This window comes from Tigriopus californicus, chromosome 4 (assembly GCF_007210705.1).
Source record: "Tigriopus californicus strain San Diego chromosome 4, Tcal_SD_v2.1, whole genome shotgun sequence".
Taxonomy (NCBI): Eukaryota; Metazoa; Arthropoda; class Copepoda; order Harpacticoida; family Harpacticidae; genus Tigriopus; species Tigriopus californicus.
The window spans coordinates 843,364-863,011 of NC_081443.1; the positions used below are offsets into that span (position 1 = coordinate 843,364).

Here is a 19,648-nt window from a genome sequence, read left to right on the forward strand (position 1 = left end):
AGTAATGCCCGTTAAATGGACAGATTTCTTTTGTAATAACGTTAAATGTTTACTCAAGTCAATTACTTGCCAAGCCTGGTTTTCTTTCGAACAGCTCATGATTAGAGAACCGTGAAAGAACCATTTCGAAAGTCGCTTTTGGTCTACTTAACGTCGTTGAGAGTAAAGATTATTGCCATGAACACCTGTTTTCATGAAATATGCGCGATATAATATCGAGACCTTTCTAAAAGACTTGAGTCAACTTGCAATACCTTCCATCTTGAATTTATATGAGGTCGAAAAGGAAACAAACCGTACAGTGCAATTTAATCCAAAAAAAAAAAACCATCATACTGTCGTTCAGATTCTGGAAAATTCGTCCGTCTAGCCTTCTTAACCTAATTTGGCCCAACCCCAATTCACTCCATCTCGCTGAATAGAAGTGCTATGCGAGGTACACTCAGATATAATATATATGTATTCACTTATTTATGTCTGATAGGAATTATATCGATGGTAATCATATGAATATCAACAGCGAGCGAGGGCGCGAGTTCTCCGTAGGTGTGTGTTCCTTCCCATGTGCGGATGGAAACAAACCACGACAACGACGACGAATAATAATCCTGTGAGGAAGCATGCGGCTTGGAACAAGGCACACTCTAACACTGATTGGAACACTGTCATTCCAGAGCAGTTCTTTCGTTCCTTTGTTAGCGTTTCTCCACACAGAGAGCCAACCAACTCTTTGGGTAGGAAAGTAGGGATGACTGGATGGATAGATAAATGGATAGATAGATAGGTAGATGGATGGATGGATGGATGGATGGGTGGATGGCTAGAGGGAGGGAAAGAAAGAGCGATGCTGGCCGGGCACTTTGAGTTGGAACTGTGTGTGCATGTGAGTTCGTGCATTGGTGGGTTTTGTTGTCGCTCTGACTGCATATATGGAAGGACCTGTAACGAAAGTGCAATTAGCCTCAATGACCAAACCATTAGAGGAAACTTGGCAAAGAAAAGGACCCCGCACCTCCAAGGATTCCCTCACTTCTGTGGTCGAGGTACAATATTGGACGAATTCCTCCATTGAGATCAGCCCATCTCGGTTCAAGTCCATGGTCTCAAAGATCCTGTCCACGTTGATGTGGGCATCCAAGGTATTGGAGGTATTCTTCGAGCCCATCAGCTCGTGAATGGCATCTGTCACCTGGATATGTAAAGAAAAAAAAATCGCTTTCATTCTCTTTGTGGACAAATGGTCCAACCCAACGCAACAGATCCTATTTTCTAAGAGAGAGGGAACAAAAAATATGTTTTTCTCAATCCGGGACCCACGTGTTTTTCAAAACGAATTGAAATCGAAGAGTCCGATTGTATCAATCATTGAACAAAGTCATCCTTTGAATGATCCCGTTCCAAGGCAAACACCATCAAGGGATCCGTTTTTTACCACCGTGGTGGAGCTAATGAAATTGCATGTCTTCGTTGGCTTCTAAGACGAATTTTCCAACTAAAGGTTTTCTCAGAATGTGAACCAAGAAATGAAAGTGACTGTTGTTCTTTGATTTAAGATTGATGATTGAATGGGAGAAATTGGAGGCAAGATGCTTTAAAGGCCTGCGTTGATGATTATCGCTTAGAGAAATGAAAATATTTCCAAGTAATTTGAGAAAACAGGTTCCCCAAGGCTGCTTCGACAAAGCAGAGCATAAACATGGCGACTGAGAGACATGCAAAAAGCCACAAGAAAAACGCGCTCTGACACACATTTCTCTCTATTGACGAAACTATTAAGGGCCATTCCATTTTGGGAACAGATCCCCAAAGCTTGACTTGGTCATCAAATAGGTCAAATAAAGATTTAGCGCAAAAAAAAATCAGTCTTACCTTCAGCATTTCGTCTTTGCTTATGAATCCGTCATGATCGACGTCGTAGAAGGTAAAGGCCCAAAGAAGCTTATCTTGCAGTGATCCCTTGGTGATCACAGAAAGGAATTCCATAAAGTCTCCGAAGGTAATCCCACCCGTTCGATCCCTGCAAACGGAAACCAAAGGCTGTCAATAAACCCAGATTTACATGTCACACTGTCAACCCGTCCTCCGCGCCTTCGAATTGACTCCAATATCTACCGATACTATCACATTCATTCGAAATGGATTGACTAGACAACCTTCACAATACACACACGGTGGCCTTGAGGTCAAGGATGACCCTCATTTTTCAACTGAACAAAGTGAAGACACCAGTATTTTTTTGAGCCTTGCTCTCTCTACAACCAGTCTCCCAAGGTCCCCGTCGTTTTTTTTTTTAATTTGGATGAAAACAATGTCGGGAAAAAGGATGGGATGAGCGTAATGAAAGTGAGTGGGAACAAGGTCGGCTCGGTCTTTTGATCCCCCCGTGTGGCGATTCGAGATCGTTTGTCGTCGGGTCTCCTTACCTGTCAATGGCTAAGAAAACCAGATGAGCGTAGTGGGTGGCATCGCCCAGTGGAAAAATCTTCTCATACACGTCCTTGAAAGTCTCCTCATCCACAATGCCATTGGGACACTCTTGCTTGAAAGCGCGATAGAGCGAGCGGACCTCCCCTAAAGAAAATCAAACCCGTCTTAATATAACTGTACATGTGTGTTATTAAGGGTGATGATGGAATGATTTTATAAGCGCCCGAATTCATTCGTTTTGAGTTACTTACTTGACAATGGCAAGCTACTTTAATGTTATCGTTTGCTTTAGCTAGCTCTCAACATGAGGTGGGAAACGCCACTCAAATGGTCGTTCTTGAATGTTACTGTTTTCTAGACTGATCATTGAAATGCTTTCAAAGACCTGGAAATGCTGGTATCATTTCAAAAATAGATAGGTCTGCTAATAAAAACCTTCGAAAAATGTCCTTGAAAGAAAATACATTAGCTTGATTGCAATCCATCACAACAGACCTTACTTGACTTTCTTCTTATTTATGGAAAACTCATGAAGTTTACTGAAAGAGTGCATGTGAAGTTATTTGTTTATAGGCACAATATATGTAAGCATCCCAACAATGTATCTTGAAAAAGGGGGGGATTCTTCTGGTGCTCAAGAAATAAGGATGGTTCTATTTCTACCATCAACACAACTTCAAAAAGGCCATTTCCTACTTTGTGGCCTTTCCAGCCAAGTGAAGCCGTGGCACAATCTTGATGATGGAAAAGTGATTTTAAGGGCATCATGAGAGATGGTGGGATGAGCTTTCATTTCCCTTGGCAGAGTTGTTGGCAATTCACTCGTTCACTGCTCTGATGAGCGATTTGCACGGTTCGTCGTTCCCATTCCGTCTTTCAAAGGTCAAAATGTCTGTATGATAAGTTGCAGACAACCACTTCAAAGGTTGCAGTCCAAGAAACTGCAAGAACTCTCAAAAGGAGGTTTTATGCGGTCAGTCTTTTCAGCTTTGAGAGCTTCGTCATTCCATTTGAAACCGATTCATCAAATTTGTTCATGTCATTTTACAGCCTTCAACCGGAGTTGTGGCAACGGAATTAATTCAGACAGGCTGTTAGTGGTAATAAAATCTTAAAATCATGAGATTTTTCTGAATTTGCGCCCAAACGGCCTGCACCAACAAAGTAATAGTTATCATTTCAAATTCATTGGTACATTTTCTAACCAAATGAATAAGAACACTTTTGGCTTGTTTCGTTTACATTTTTCAAGTGTTTCAGTTCCTTTCTGAAGAAAAAAAAAGTGCTGTAGAAAATGGACTTGTATTTCGTCCCGCAAGTCATACAATTCAGCATTCATTGTTAACGTCAACCCACCAGTGCTCTCTCCCAGAACAACTAGGCATTCTATCAACCATTTTAGGAAGTGCAGAAAAATAGCGAGAGCATAAAAGAATTCAAATTTTACTCAAGATTTAAGGCAAAACAAAACTTGATCCCACGTTGCCAAGAGCTTTCAAGAACCTTCCGTTTCTTCGAGGTGGTCTTTACTGTAAGTGGCAAAAGTCAGTTTAGGTCACGGAAGTTGCCAGAGTCCGGTTGGAAAATGGAATTAGAAGTACGGATGAACATGGCTTACGCTTCGAGAATTTCGTGTCCTCGGCCATTTGGTTCAGATCGTTAGGTTTATATCGACTGGGCTGGAGCATATCTAGAGTGATGTCCGTCCGCTTTTCTTCCACTTGCTTGCGCGTGAGCTTGTACAATAACCTGGAAATGGAGAGCGACCACCAAATGAGATCGATCCTTCGAGAAGTCTCTGAAGATATGTTCCACCAAGGAACTGGCCGGGCAGGACTCAAATGGAAATGAGACTCTCTCTGATTCCGTTCATAAACGGCATAAACGGCATAAACTCGTAAACATGCAACGTTCTCAAAAGTGAACATAACAAGCTAACAGGCAAAGGTGGGCATCATCAAACAGAATCTTAATTCAATTTGCACAAAATGTGCAATCGAGAGTGACGAAAGTTCCTGATCGATTATTCGCACCCAAACAATGCTTTAGATAAAAGGGTACACCCGTTTAGTCAATGAATAGTTTATCAGCGGTGGTCGAGGACTTGCACTTACCTAACCAACGGATTACTGGACTTTCGTTGCTGGTCACTCGGCGAGGGGGAGGGGGGCCCAGGTTCATGCCCGATCTCTCCCTCTTCTTCAACAACCGGATGATGAGGCTGACCAATTCGAACGTGAAGCAGTTCGGCGGACGGGGATGGAAGAGTGCCCTCACCAGATTCGATCAGGTCAAACGAGGATGTGTCTGCAATTGAAACCAAACCAATATTTCACAATAAACTATTCTTCTCTAAGACCGCACTAAGTGGTCGATTTATTCACTTGGATCGATGTTATCACCCTCGTTGATCAGAGTTCTTCTGTTCCGGGGGAACCAAGTCAACTCAAAGATCTCCGCCAATGAACTGAAAGCAACTTTTCCAACCCAGAGGCCGAATAAACAACAAAAAAGGACAAGGCTCTCCTCGAGGAAGGGGCCCGATGAAGACAAGAAGGGCTGTTAGTGGAAGAAGTCTGTCCTTTTTTTTTACCAAGAGACTCGCTTGAACGAGCAAAAGTGAGGTAGTACCACTGCACTACTGAGCTAAGGTGTTGGTCGAGTTAGGTGGGTTCACTGAGGTTGTTCGCTTTCTCCCTCGATCCTCGAAAGGTCGACTCATGGTTCGTTCTCCTCTACCTTGGTCCATGGGGAAGTTGAACAGCAAATCCGACGGTTGTCAACGCTATAGCCGGCGCATAATTCCAGGCTCTCTTCTGACGATGATTAAATTCTGGACTAAAGTGCTCGAAAGTAGTTCGGAAATGCAGAGCTTGGCCCAGAGGGAAATGCTCGAGTGATCCCGAGGCAAATTTCCCTGTCCATCCTAGAAAATGGATTCGGAGCCGCAGGAGCTACTACGGTGGATGATTTTTCGGTCAATTCTTGAGCAACTTTCGTAGTTGCGAACGAGATTCGATCTTTTTGCACTACAGCCATCCATGATAAATCCCGTTTAATGCATTAGCATAAGTAGAAGTAAGTGATGTTACCTCGCACCTTTTATACTTCATCAGGCTGATTATTTGGAGCAAAACGCTAACACGTTGTCAATAAAGCGTGTCCTTTTCACTCAAGCAGAATTAGATGTATTTCCTTAGCGGCAGGATCTTCAACGGTAATCGGAAACCAACCGTTGATTCCGCATTGTCTGGGAAACTTTCTACCTGCTTCTTTTTTTTTGTTTTTTTTGTCCAAATTCTCTTGGGCCAGTCAAACGTCAAACGTGATTGCTCAGGGAACAAGATTTCTGCCTGGTCATGGTACTTTCGTGGCAACTTTGGCAATCCTTCAAATTGAGGCGGACGTTTCCGTTGAACCCGTGTCAACAACTTGCCACTTGATTAGATCATCATCAACATCATCTGGCAGTGTCTTTCAATGACGGGGTTGGGGTGGAGAGCAATACAATTTCCATAGATAAGAGATAGTTGGGTTGGTCTATTTTTCTGTATGTATACTCTGAGGTTATGAGGTAGTTAGGCTTCCACTACATGGCCTTTCAAGACTGTTATATGAATTAGATGGAGTCCAAAAGGCCTGAAGTTACGCTCCTGTTTCTTCACACTCACACAGACCAATAATAACATGCTACTGTTGGAAATAGGTTGGAACACAGTCCAAGACAGGCTCCAGTTGGACAAAAGTGTATGAAAGCCAGAGGGAAAACAATAACGACAATGAGATGAAAGTACCTTCTCCCTTGATTATATCTTCTTAAGAAATTGCTTTCGACTACTAACGTTCCTTTGTCACACGTTGTTCCAAGCTTTATGGTCTGTTGAGGAAATCGCCATGGTACTTTTCTTGAAACCAAGGGCCCTTAAAAGTAAGATTGCCGGTGGTATGTACCTCTCCATAAAGAAAAAGTTTTCAAGCTTTTCCATATGTTTCAAATTTGTGTTCGTTTTTTCACCACTTTCTCTTTCTCCCGTGTAAACCTATCATATATGCATTTTTAATGCTTTGACTGATTCAACAATAGCAATGGCTGAGAAACGCACTATTAGAAAATGGCAGACATTTCTATTTTTTAGTGCAATTTCCAATGCATTTATGTTATATTTGTCAGAATATAATGCATCGAAAAGCCAATAAAAACTTTTAATAGCGTGCTTAAGGTTGAAATTTCTCATGTTCAAACTTGCGTCAATAGAGATATTTCAATTTTCGATTCGATCTGTTTTGAAGGTTCAAGGCCAAAAAAATACATCGTAATGTTTAAGACCCAGGGAACGAAAGAGACCCGTGAAAAATGAACAAATACCGTGTCTACGGTAAGCAAACACCAAATAAACTAAATTACAACTGCAGAGCGTGAGAGACAAAGACAAAAAAAGAATCGTTTCAAAAACTATAAAAGAGCCAAATGGTGTAGTAAGATAGTATGAGTACTTCCAGCTTTCACGTAATTTACCGTAACGGTAAAAGTATTCTTTGCTGCAACATTTAGCATATGATTTTTTTAAGTCAGGCTAGGCAGAGCACTCATTCATTGAAGTGTTTTAGATTGAGTTCCAGTGTCCTTTTCTAATTTGCCTCATGGTTGGTTGGTGCTGTCAGTTGAAAGCTTACCTTTCTCGCTTCTCGTGGACTGAAGCAATTCAGCGCCTTCAATTGAAACTATTAAGGCATTCCTCTAGTTTGTCCACACACTATCTGCACGTTAGCGTCAAAAGCAATCATGTAATTCACTCTAAGTTACACCCAAAAACAAGGACTATTCATGAGAAAAAGGAAGGCTTCAGACCCTTTCCACTGATTAACAAGATTATCCGAGGTTTAGAGAGCCTCTCAACCGTTGGCTGCGAAAGCGATTTCCAAGATTCGTCAAAGTCTTCACTCCAATCTATTTAAATGAATGGGGAAACAAGCGTACATTTTCCAAAAAGTGGAGCTCTCAAGAAATCCCATCGATGTTCACGCGCACGTGGAAAACCCGGGATAACCAATCCCTAACCCAGAAGGAAACTGATTGCTTCTTGCGGTAATTTGGAAACCAATAAACGATTGACTTTCGACCAAATCTGCTCAAAGCAGAAGGTCAAACTTGATTCAGAGACCACCATCACCACCAGTTGTAGACTTCTAGGTTATGCCGGAACGACTTCTGCATCGGCCGCATTTACTGCATGTAAGTATCATCATCCTAATAGGATAGATACATGGAATGGACACACTCACCCTGAAGGCGTTGCTGGACATTGTCCCGGGGAAGACTGGATGGAGATGGCACTAATTTTGAATGGGGGTGGTCCGAGGACGAAGACGCCATGGATCCCGAGGATGCTGAAGATGCTGAGGACGATGCTGACGAGGAGGAAGTGGGTGAGCAATCTGAGCAACGGTTGGTGCTCTCGTTTCCGTTTGATATGGAGGTGTGTCGACACCCAAGTCGTTGACGTGGATGCTGAAACTTGGTAGCTGACGCACTCGGGGAGGACGAGATCTGAGCCGAGGCTGTCATGGTTGCAAGGGCGTGGCATTCACTACTTGGATTCATCGAGTACCCAGGATAAGCCGATGGAGTTCCATTTAGTTCTGAAACAGCATCAAATCAGCAATTAGAAGTGGCTGTTCCACTCTCCCAATGTAGGATACTTCAGGAAGGTTTTATGAGTTCAATATCATTGCCAGATATTTTTAGGGTCTATCTAGAGACGATCGAGACGTACCATTGATTGTCTTATTCCTCATATCAAGAGGGAACACTCAGTGCAGTATATTGAGAATGCTCCAAACTGAGCTTGTCAAGAAGTGATTACGCGGTCTACATAAACGAAGCGAAAGAAACCCCCAAAACTTTGAAGATCATGTACCTAATCAACCAATGGAAACCCAAGGACGGAGTTCAAGGTCCGTAAGCCAAGGAAACCTATGTGGTGCAAAATGCAGCACTGACAATGAAGGTTCTGCGAGATCCAATACGGATCTTGCTTTAAGAGAATAATTTAGTAGAGACCTGCTGACTGTCTTTCATACGGAGCCAATAAGGAGAGAAAACAACTGCAATGCCTATTGATTAATAGGTATTAGAAAAAAGAGATACATATTAGAACTCTATTTGGGAATTTACCTGTGACTTCTTTGACCAGAAATGCGAAACAAAACTTGGATTGTCCTCCTTCTGGAATACGTTATATTTTGCATTTGAATCATTAAGACGTGGCCTTAAGGTCTTGAACATATCATTACAGTATCCACAGGGTCAAAAGAGTGATACTGATGCATTACCCTATCCCCTTGAGCTTGAATTCAAGTCCTGCTTTTGCAAAAAGAGTTCAATACTCTTTAGATTGTTGAAACTAGGAATTTGACCTCAATGGATATCACCTGCATAAATATCTAAGTTGATTCTTCATTTTTAATCAATGCGAACTTTATGGTGTTATCTAGTTATAGTGTACTTATAATCGCAGGAATCTTGATCTCGTGTCACAAATACGATTGAGGAAATAACGTGGAACATCATCTCGCACACAAAGAATTGCAACTCGGTATCTTTTTCTGCCCATGTGATGTTTCACAAGCCAAGACTCTTGTCAGAACTTTGTTCCTTTTTTAAGCTTGATCAGCATCATTAGACCTGGAAATACTCTGTTCTATTGGAACAGGTATCTTTAGTATTTGTTATCATCATGGGTCATTGAGAACCCGTCGGACCCTTGGATTCCATTATTTCTCTCTCCTTCATGTTGGGTTGAAGTTGAAGTTGGAAAATGGCTGAGGTACTTTCCCGTGTTTTTGCTAAAGAGCAAAAGTCTTTGAATTGACCAGATTTTTGGCAACTAATGCAAGATTTTATCTTAAAATAAGGCCAATGTCGAGATGGGACCAGTTTTATGTTGTTGGAGCAAAAACTTCGGACAAGGGGTAATTAAAGAAGAAAAGGTCTATGAAGTTTGCCGGGGTTAGTGCAAAAAAATGCTGGGTGAGCCCGTTAAAAGAAAGCCCTTATCTAAGATTTTTTCATCTGATCAATAAAACATGTTGTTTTTTTCAACACTCTCCATTCGCATTCCTGGAGCTACAATACTGTCAACAAACATTACACAGAGGGCAGTAAAAAATAGAAAAAAAATACGTGCATGAAATATCGATTCCCATGACTTCATAGCCATTCAATTACAACAGTGTTTAATGTTTAAAGTGTTTGTCTAATTGTTCCCTTAGCTTAGTGATTATTTTTAGATTTTAGATTCTCTTTGAGAAAGTGTCATATAAGAAGGAACAATCTTGTGTGTTCGAGCTCATTGAGTGAGCGAAAGTCCAATGATTACTGAAACCTCTTCACGCTTCCTGAACTTGGTTCGTAATTTGTGAAGTTACCCGTTTTCATAATTTTTGGATCGTTTAATGAGTAAGATATTTTCTTTGAAAACGACCTTGACCCAAAGCTACAGCTTTGGGCAATGATTTGGACTGTTTTGAGAATGCCGAGCCACATTTGGCAAATAGAAGTTCTCCGATACAAGGCTGCTACACTTTTTTGGATCTTGGTCGACTTTTCAGCTCGGTTAGCAATTGGTGCAATCATAAACTACGTCTGAACGAGTGTAGAACCACTTGGCTCAAAATAAATGCAAGATTGGTTTTCTCCTGTAAAATGAACCTCACCGGTCCAAACGCTGCGCAGACTTTAATGACATTTGAAATATAGATGAAGGTAGACTGCGTCATCGGTGTTCATTGAACATTGGTAAAGTTGCCTGTGGAGGCCTCTGACAATACGTCAAAGCCTTTTCACTCTGACACTTGACTTGAACCGAACTTTTTGTGAATTGTGTCCGAGGACAAAATAAAGCGGAAATCCTTGCCACCCTTAGAAGTGAGTCCACCGTGGTTAAGTAGATCATTCGTAATGTGGTTGGTGAGAGGGCAACAAAATTGGAACCGTTCCTCACTGACTTCAGTGTGGCATTTCAAAAGGCTGGAACATGGGAAAAAAGCTCGAGAAAAGGGAAGAAAAGTCGAGTCATAAAAGAACAATGCCTGGCTTACTTCTAACTGTTTGCACTGGCCCACGACGGACAGATCCCAAGCCATCGCCAAAAAAGTTAAAAAAAAAAAAATGGACAACCACGACTATTTTTAGCTCGTCTTTTTGCCCCTCCGTTTTCTGATTGTGTTTGGATTGCTCAATCCCAATTCCAGTGTTGTAACCTCCAATTTTTGAGTTACCCAATTCACTGTGGATGACAGCAGAATAACTTATTGCCGCGTGAGAGTGGGCAAGAAGCGCCACCCTGGTCACCCTTCAGCCGGAAACCAGAGTGCCAAAATCAGACAATAACTAAGGGATTCAGTATGAGCAAGATATAGTATCTGACGAGCCGTTTGAAGACCAAGAAAACGACAAAGGGCCCCTTCGCATATCTTATTCCTTAAGGCAAGTCAAATGTTTTTACAACCCAGGGAATTCTGCTCATCCGAAAAGCAGAGAAAAAGAAACCTTTCAAGAATGTCAAAAATGGGCTGAAGAATGATCCCGACCACTGGGACCTTTCTTGCTACCGTATACTCAGACTTGAACAACTCTCTCGGCTGCTCCAAGGAGTGTACCCATCAAACCTTCATCATCCCTCAGAACCCTAATGCGAAGTTTTCACTGATGACGACGAGAAAATGCAAAAAATGAAGAGGATTGGAAATGATTATGAAGTGGGTGTCATGTGATGAGAAGGTGTATGAGAAATCGAGTTGGTAATGTTCAAGTAAGTTTTCATTCAATGTGAGGCTACGACACTCTCATCCTCTTTCTTGTTGGCAGCCATTTGTAACCAAAGGAACCTTACCTAATCCTCTGCACTTCTTCATCCATGATTTACGAGTTCCTAGACCGCACAATACTTCGGAAGAGCGATGAAATCTAGACACGATGATGTCAGGATCGTAATTTCCCAATGACAGCCAAAGCCCACGTTGGAATTGGTGATGGCCGCTCATTTCGGATTCTCAAATATCTAATACTCCCAAGTGCTGGTGGGCTAGTTAAGCATGAGAGAACCTTGAGAGAAAATGACCCATCAAGATGAACCTGGATGTGTTCTCTTGGTCTCTACTTGGGCTGAAGCCAAAGATCATTCTTCACTAATCCTGAACATGTGAATCGGTCTATCACTAGTGCTGCGTCCCACTGCAGACTTGCACGTTGGGAATAAATGCGATGTCTGTTCCAGGAACGGGATTTGTTTGGCCCTATTTTCGCCCTGAAGGAAGCTATTGGCTCGGAAGAGGGCATGGCGGAGCACTAAAGGTGAAGTGATGATCTGGTGAAATGCATTTTTGACATCTGTAAAGCTTACAGGGAATCAATTTGATGATTGAGTGGGCATGAATCAAGAGCAATGGTGTGAAATGATTCATCCTTGGAATTGGAAAGGAGGATGCAAACAAGGAACAAAGACCAGATGTCATTGGATAGGGGATGGGGGCTCGCTCTCTTTTTTTCCACGAATTTCCTGCCAATCACGATTGAGTTGCTAATGATTAGAGGGCAGATTGAGAAGTGATCATTCATCATTTATACACTTTTCAGAGCGATGACGTAGAAAATGGGAACTATGTGGTCAACGTAGTTTCAAGTGATCCCGCAGAAATCAGTCAACTAAATTAGTTGAATCAATAAAGAATTTTGTTATAGTTTTTTGTTTTCTCCCTAGGATTATGAAGTATCCTGAGTGCTGAAAGTTTAAGTGTCTTTAACGGCATTTTTTCCACTGGTTTCATGTTTCAAACTATCCTCATTACAATTTCATCAAAGGTTCCAATTGAACTAATACTATATTCTGAAACACGTCACCTTTCCTGTGAAAAAAAGGCCTGAGAGCTTAACTTAGTACCTAAATATCATTCTCTTCTTATGTTAAACTTTGGCACCCTTTCTTTCACTTCAAGTTCCAAGGTTGGGTTCAGGTTGCCTTGAAGTTGGACGGCACATATGCAGTTTCCGTCAATTTCTTTACCCAAGAAATTATGGTTGCATTTGAACGTATTTCTTTTCCAACAGATGCACTTTCTGGAATTCTTCAAATGGTTCGTAAAAAGTTTTCCCAAACAACAATAGTGGTTCAGATTATGGTCAGTACAAATCTGAAAGAATAATGCCAATGCAAGCTTCAATTTTGAAATTTGCAACCAATCTTATATCTGAATATTGAGTCCTCAAAATAAGCAAATGCTTGTCATACATAGCTTTTCCATGACACACAAAATGGAAAAAAATTGACACAATATACACTTGCAATTTTTTCTCTCACATACCGGTGATTCCAAGGGTTTGGCTAATCACTAACTCGCAAATCCGACCTCTACAGATAGGCTTCAGTTGCCAAGGACCCAGACAGAACCTGGGTAGGAGCAATTGCAGAGTCTCCGCTTGACTTATCCTCTGGCTATTTTTAAATGAATCTGTGTAGACTTTGGCCTGCCGATTAGCAACTCCAGAAAACAACGCCGAAAGCTGAGGTTGAGCAATAATCAAAATCATCCGTTTTATCTTGAAATTGCTCACTACCTAATCTTACCATCGAAAAAGCTCTTTTACTTTTGCACGACCTTAGCTTACCTTTGGCGTGGTCGACTTTGGATGTATGTCCGTTGCCCTTCGTGTTGGAATTGGAAGGTGAAGAAGCATTTGAGTTTCCGGTTGGGCGCTCCATGAGAAGCGACATTTTCCGGCGTCAATTTCCACGGACGTTCCCAGACAACGGACCATTTAGCAATTCAACCCAAATGGAGGGAACTATCCACAGCAACTAATCGAGACGGCTTTTAGCACACTGAACAATATACTGGTGGTTGTAGGTTCTAGTTTCAAACCAGTCACTCGAAGGTCATCGATGTTGTGTGAGAGCCAGGATCGCCTGGAACAAAATTGGAATGTCCTCTTAATCCTGAAGTTATGCCTTGGGCACTTTTTCATTAAAAAAAAGATCTCGTGTCTGAGGCCCTTTGTCTTTTTTCAATGAAGCCTTGTCAGAGATTAACAGCTGCTTTAAACATTTGCTGAATCGTCAAAGTGAGAGCATTAATACCACAAGAGAACACATTCAAAATGTCTATGCAGCACGGAAAAAACGTCAATGCTCGCTCATTGTCATGAGAAAATCAATAACTTGCCAATGACTATGACTTTCCGTCTGTCATGAATATATTATCAAGAGTGGTTCCATTTTCTAAGGCTACATTCAATTTGAGCGAAGCTTTCATGCAAAGCTCAATGAACCCCTAAAACCTATTTACGTAGGAGTCACATTATCAAGCTTTAACATTACGATCTTGGCCAACAAAGGATTTTCGTAACACCGCCCTCAAACTCAAATTCAATCCAGTTTAGTGCGCATGGGAATATTTGTAAGCAGGTAAAATATCAGCGGTGCTGGCACAAGCCATATATTATCTTCTATGGTACAAACTGAATCTTGATGAAACTTAGTCTCCTTTTTAGCACAATTTTTTCGCAATCTTTACCACAAACCAGTCAGAAAACGGCAATAAAGTATTCTACTAATTTTATTTTGCTCTTCGGTCGCTTCAATGTTTCCGCTCATTAAACTTATTCAAGTTAAAGAATCATTGTGCAGTCTTCAATTACTAAAAGTGTCTTCTTTATTAGAAGACTGTCCTGGCCTTTGGTTGAGCCTAAACTTGATCAAATTCAAAGGTCGCAAAGCCCTCTGTCTATATTCTACTCGAGTGTCTGTCCAATTTGACTGAATTACCTCCTTGAGGGCTCCCAAGAGGATTCAATTCGCAAATAGTTCAACCATTTAACGAGATCATGCGTGACTTTAGGAAAACAAGCATTCATCATTCACAGCAGAATGTGCTTTCTTATAGCAAGACACTGAGGACCCGTTCAGATTAGTATTTTGTAATGATGATTGAGAACAATAGAATAGCGTAATTGCAAGGGCCATTGAATTGTTATTTTTAGAATTGACCCTTCACCGAACACCGTTTAATGAAGCATGACAAAATTGGTGTCCTTATGTATTATTATTACTCACCAGGGAATAAGGCAGGGGGGGGGGGGCTGCCTTCTAAGAAAAAATAAGTGGTTTGAACGAAAATGTGGAGGATGTTTGGCGCTCAGCTTTGTTCCTTTTGATCCTCCAGATTCCCTCCCCAATCCGGATAGGTTGAAAATATGAATCCCCAAAAATCTTTGATCATTGTGAAAGGCCAATCATGGCATTGACAGCAACAGTTTCTCAAAGAGGGAGAAACGAGTTCAAATATTCGGAATTTCCCAGGCTTTGGGGGACAATCAGATTCAAATTGGAGAAAGTTAGCCGTTTTATGAAGTTCACACTAGTCATTCTTTGGCGAAATATCATTGATCTGAGCAAACGAGCTAACTTCAAATTGAGCTTACAATTTCAGTTTGTGTGCAAGGATCAATGATGTTTTGAGTCCTCTGTGATCACTGTCGTTAACCCTTTCAACGTCCAAACTAGATCAATAGCAGTAACTTATCAAGCATGCCATTGTATGAAGTACGCACAATGTCCATAATATTAAATTTGGGGTTACCTATTTGCTAAAGAGTCTGTTTTTGTACAAAATAAAGAACTGGCGTTAATGTGGGTAGAACGTTTAACCTTGTGAGTTCTGGACAAGAAGTTGGGATTTCTAAATACTTACTACCTGTACTATATTCGGAGAAGTACCGACCATGTAAGGAGCCAAAGAGATTGCTTGTTAGATGTCGAATAAATGAGAACTAAATTGTTGTGACTACGCCGCAATCTGTAGATCTACCTAGAGAGCACTGTTACATCATTCTTATTATGATTAAAGATAAAACGCATGGAGAACCAACAAGAAGATGATGGCATACTTCATTGCAGTTATACACAAATAGGAACAGCATACACGTCTGTTCCATCATTTCGACTCAGTCAGGCATACATACTTGATATACTTATTTTTATCTAAGTATTTGGCGCGTTTGGTATTGTTCAAAACCAGCCAAAACAACTGTTCTGATTCAAGTTCTCAAGATAAGAAAGCAAAGACTTGTCCATGCGATTCAAACCCCTTTCCTCTTGATTGGACGTCAAAAAGTTGTGTTCTTGGCCCTCTCTTCACATAGGCCAATCACCGTCCCAAATTCAGTGATAATGGATGGAGCTTTAGAGCACTTCCAAGTAGACTTCATCAGGATTTAAACCATTCCTGAGGAATGCCAAGTTCTTCATGTCATCTCGTCTTTTTCAACATAACTCGCCAGTTGACTGGCTGAAAAACATGCATACGTTGAGGAAACAGGTGGAAACAGGTGCTTGGAATGATTTCGAATAATCAAATTTCCCTGGGACCGCAAGTGTTTCAGAAAGGCACATCCACACACATCTTGTACCTTTTGTTCTGTTGCGGTTACTAAGCGATTGCCATAAATCATCCCTATTTTAGCGGTCCAAGTTGGATTGCCAAGACAACGCTGATTAATGGATAATATTCGGTTCTCTCTTGATTGTCGATTCTTGCTGGTCTCGTAATGGTTTGTGCTTCTCACAAGGAGATTTATTAGGCTTTCTTCATAATTCAATGAAATAGGTATCTTCGCAAGACCAAAAGAGAACCGTGAGTTATGAAGGTCATTTCACTTCGAGATTGAGGCTGAATGGATAACTCTTTCTTGTAGGAGGGAGCCATAAATTGAGTGTGAACTCTTTGCTAATGAGGTGTGCAAGAAAGGGAACAATGACAGATAACACTTTTGGCAGGGAAAATGGAAAAGAAGAATTGAGGGTTAATCCACGACAGAGCACGAGTACTTAACATGTGTTTTTGGGTTGCTTCATGTTCCGCTCATGATATAAAATCACATTCCGTGCTTTTATACCCCGCGTTGCTCTTCTCATATTAGTATTGATAATTGTATTTTTGCACGGACAAATTTGCTCATCAGAAAGTTATTGCATGGCAATCTAAGTTATTCTATAGCTTGACCTCTTTAAATCCAAATCAGTTGAATTTTAAGTACACGCATAATTGGCAGTGTTTTGCTTGTCTACACATTTGATTGCATTTAGAATCGCCAACCTAACGATACGGCACAATTCATCTTGAGGCAGCATCTGTATTGCCCACAAGACCCTTTGACAGATGAAAAATTGGCTATGCCTCTAACTTTGGTTCAGCCTTCATCTTGTTGTTGTAATATGCAAGAAGGTTTGTAAACCATCCATCAAAATTCTGAAGATTAGTTCAAACCTGGTTAAGCAATTGGTGCGAAGAAGGCATTTAGAATTCCTTTTGAGAGGCGTGCGTGCATCACTGATCTGCATCAGCTTCGTTTTTACAAATTGGAACTGAACATTTGCCTCATATTCGAGTCGAATGAGGCAAATTACAGATCTTACATATATATATTCTTTTGCTGTGAAAAATGAACCCCTTCCAAATCTCGTGTGTTTGAGTCTCGAAAAATTACCTCAATTGCTCACTTAGGGCAAAAACAACAATTATAACCTTCCGAAAGACAGTGAGTGAGGAAAGAAGGAAGAGAGGCAAGAAGGAACAGAACAATTGGCTCATTCAGGCTCGGACGAGTTGTCTCACTCATTGGGAAAGGAAGGTACAGTTCCCAAAGCAGATGAAGGAAAAACTCAAGAAAGTCATGTCCATTTTCCCAAATTTCCTATAATGCTACGAGGACGTCAAAATTACGGTCAGGGGAGGGCTGTGGTCATACAAGAGCTTAAAAGACACCACTTTCCTTCTTAATTAAACAAATGACTAAAAAGGGTTTCTTGATCGGGGTAAAGAAAACAAGCTCTTTCTTGTGCTTTGAGTAAAGTGCTGGATCACTGTAGAGCACTGAAGGACATTGAGCTTGGTCCTCTTTTTTTCTTTCTGTGTGTTGTAACTGTGGCCAAGAAAAACGAAAAAGACCGTTTGAGCCTTTTGTTGAGGAGGGGTTCACACAATCAAAGTGAGACGTTCCGATTCTAACAAAGGCCTATTTGAATACCGAGCTTCAGTTAAGTACTCAATGAGGAAGAACTCGAAGAACAAGCTGAAGAGGCTCTTTCCTCTTTTCTTTGGAGGTTTTATTGTTATTGTCAGGCACATGGAACATTGGCACCTAACACTCAAATCCAAGGGGGCAAGGAAAAAGTCATTTACACAACCAACCAAAGAAGGCTTAAAGAGGAGAAAACAATTCATTGAGACCCATCAAAGGACAAAGAAACGAGCCGGGATGGCAAATCAATCTGTCATACAAAATGGAACGTTTTTGACTGGTGCCTTTGGTGCTATGAAAAACGACTATTTCTCTGCACCTTCCTGAAACACAACACATCCATCCAAAATGAAATCGGATCAAGAAAAACACCTTGAAGCACTTTTTGTCATCAACTAATTGTAATCCATTCACCAAAACTTGACACTTATATCGTTTTCCACAATGAAAAAAAGGCGCGTCTATCATCCACCTAAACAAACTACGTAATTTGTTCCGGCATGTTCATGGGGTACAATTTCTCACCTTCTGGAAGTTTTTTCTTTGCGTTCCCAAGAGGCCAGCAGCCACTGATCTATCTGGCTATGTGGTGTCCTTTTTGTCTTGTTTTCACCCCAATTACGAAGCACAAGTGGATGGAACGTGGAGGGTCAACTTACAGTTGTGCATGTCAAAAGTAAACTGGAGTTAGATGATCCAACGCAGGATCCATCGCTCTTCGTTCCTCTTCTCTGGCTTGCTCCGAACTCTGCCTCTTCTTGCCCATGTTCACTCTCGGTGTTCCGTCTCTTCTATCGCTCTCCAAGTCTATGAGTGTGTTCCCTCGCGGTTCCACGAGTCCCGGCTAAAAAAAGCCTCATCACGACGAAGAGGGCCACGATAAGGAGGAAGAGGGCAGGAGTGGTGAGAACTTGGAACTCGGAACGATCGTTCTCTCTGTTGTCTTCGTCGTCGTCGTCGTCGTCGTTGTTTCTCCGCTCCTTGCGTTGTGGACCTTTTTGGGGGGGGAACATTATCGTTCACTTGAGGATGTTCAGATGAGAATTTCTTCGACTCAGCCGTAACGATGCTCTCTTATTTCAGATCGAGGGGCTTTACCAATGCACTACCGTGTTTGGTAAAAAAAATCCCTGGAATAAGATTCACTGTCAATGTCTGGGGGGACTTTTAGGCCCTTGGTGGGAACGCGAGGATGTACACATGGAATTCGATAACGAGATGGATCGTGTAGTAGACTCCTCCTAACTGGATATAAGCATGCAAGCATACAAGCATGCAAATAAGGTCTCAAAGGTCAAGAGCATCTCGCTAGGGAAACCTCGGTGGAGGTCTAATGAACCAAGTAGCTTGGAACTTGGGAGAGGACCCTCGGATTGTTGATGGAAGAAGTCCATGGTGCGGAAGAAAAGCTCAAACGTTCAATCGTGATAGATGGCGAGGAAACATTTCGTTTTTCTTCATGCAGGCTGAACTGTAGAACTGGACGAAATCTTCTATAACTTGTGAAGTAGAGCTGTTAGTTTCAAGTTTACGTGGATCTTTACAATTCAAATGGCTCGAACGATAACAAGAACGAGCGAGCGTTGATGAAAAAAGTAAAGTCGTGGAACAAATTATTGGTAGGATCATGAACAGTTAGGATGTCTTCCCTTTGTTTTCTTTGTTTGGCGTAAGAAGCCATCAATAAATGCATGCGTATAGTTCTGTGTAAGCCCGACCTGAAGGAGTTTTACACCAATTTTAAACACTATTCAAGAATACAACATGTCAAATGATATTGGTAAAATGTCCTTTTTTCATTCATGATTATTTCTTATTTAAACACCAAGATAAATCTGACCATTCATGGACCAGGCACATCATAAAGCCAAGGGCTCTTACACTTTACCAACATTATCATAAATGTATACTCAATTAGCAAATGGATACCACTCTCTGTACATTAAATTCACCTCATGATGTTACCCATGAGCTCACGGCATTATTTGTCTTAGGGTACACACGCTATATGATCATGTTATTGTGAACAAGGGATGAACTAAGGACCGCTCTAAACATGGACGGATAGGGAATGCCTTCCTTTGAGGATCGGAATGCTCCATTTCTGTCATATTTTCTGGCCAATTCCCAACTGATTGACGTCAA

At 41.3% G+C, this 19,648-nt stretch overlaps 1 protein-coding gene across 2 annotated transcripts; it reads right to left on the reverse strand.

The window, feature by feature from the left end:
• Positions 1 to 442: 442 nt before the first annotated feature.
• LOC131879074 (uncharacterized) lies at positions 443 to 18,204 on the reverse strand. Of its 2 annotated transcripts, XM_059225278.1 has the most exons (9): positions 18,029 to 18,204; positions 13,094 to 13,391; positions 7,711 to 8,067; positions 4,542 to 4,734; positions 4,046 to 4,176; positions 2,424 to 2,571; positions 1,870 to 2,017; positions 1,013 to 1,189; positions 443 to 939 (listed from the first exon to the last, which is right to left on the reverse strand). In XM_059225278.1, the coding sequence occupies exons 2-9, from the start codon at positions 13,197 to 13,199 to the stop codon at positions 514 to 516; spliced, it is 1,686 nt and encodes a 561-aa protein (XP_059081261.1). In that variant the 5' UTR covers positions 13,200 to 13,391; positions 18,029 to 18,204; the 3' UTR covers positions 443 to 513. The 2 variants fall into 2 exon arrangements, with proteins under 2 accessions (XP_059081261.1, XP_059081262.1); XM_059225279.1 differs by lacking the exons at positions 13,094 to 13,391; positions 18,029 to 18,204 and adding an exon at positions 11,322 to 11,358.
• Positions 18,205 to 19,648: the final 1,444 nt, after the last annotated feature.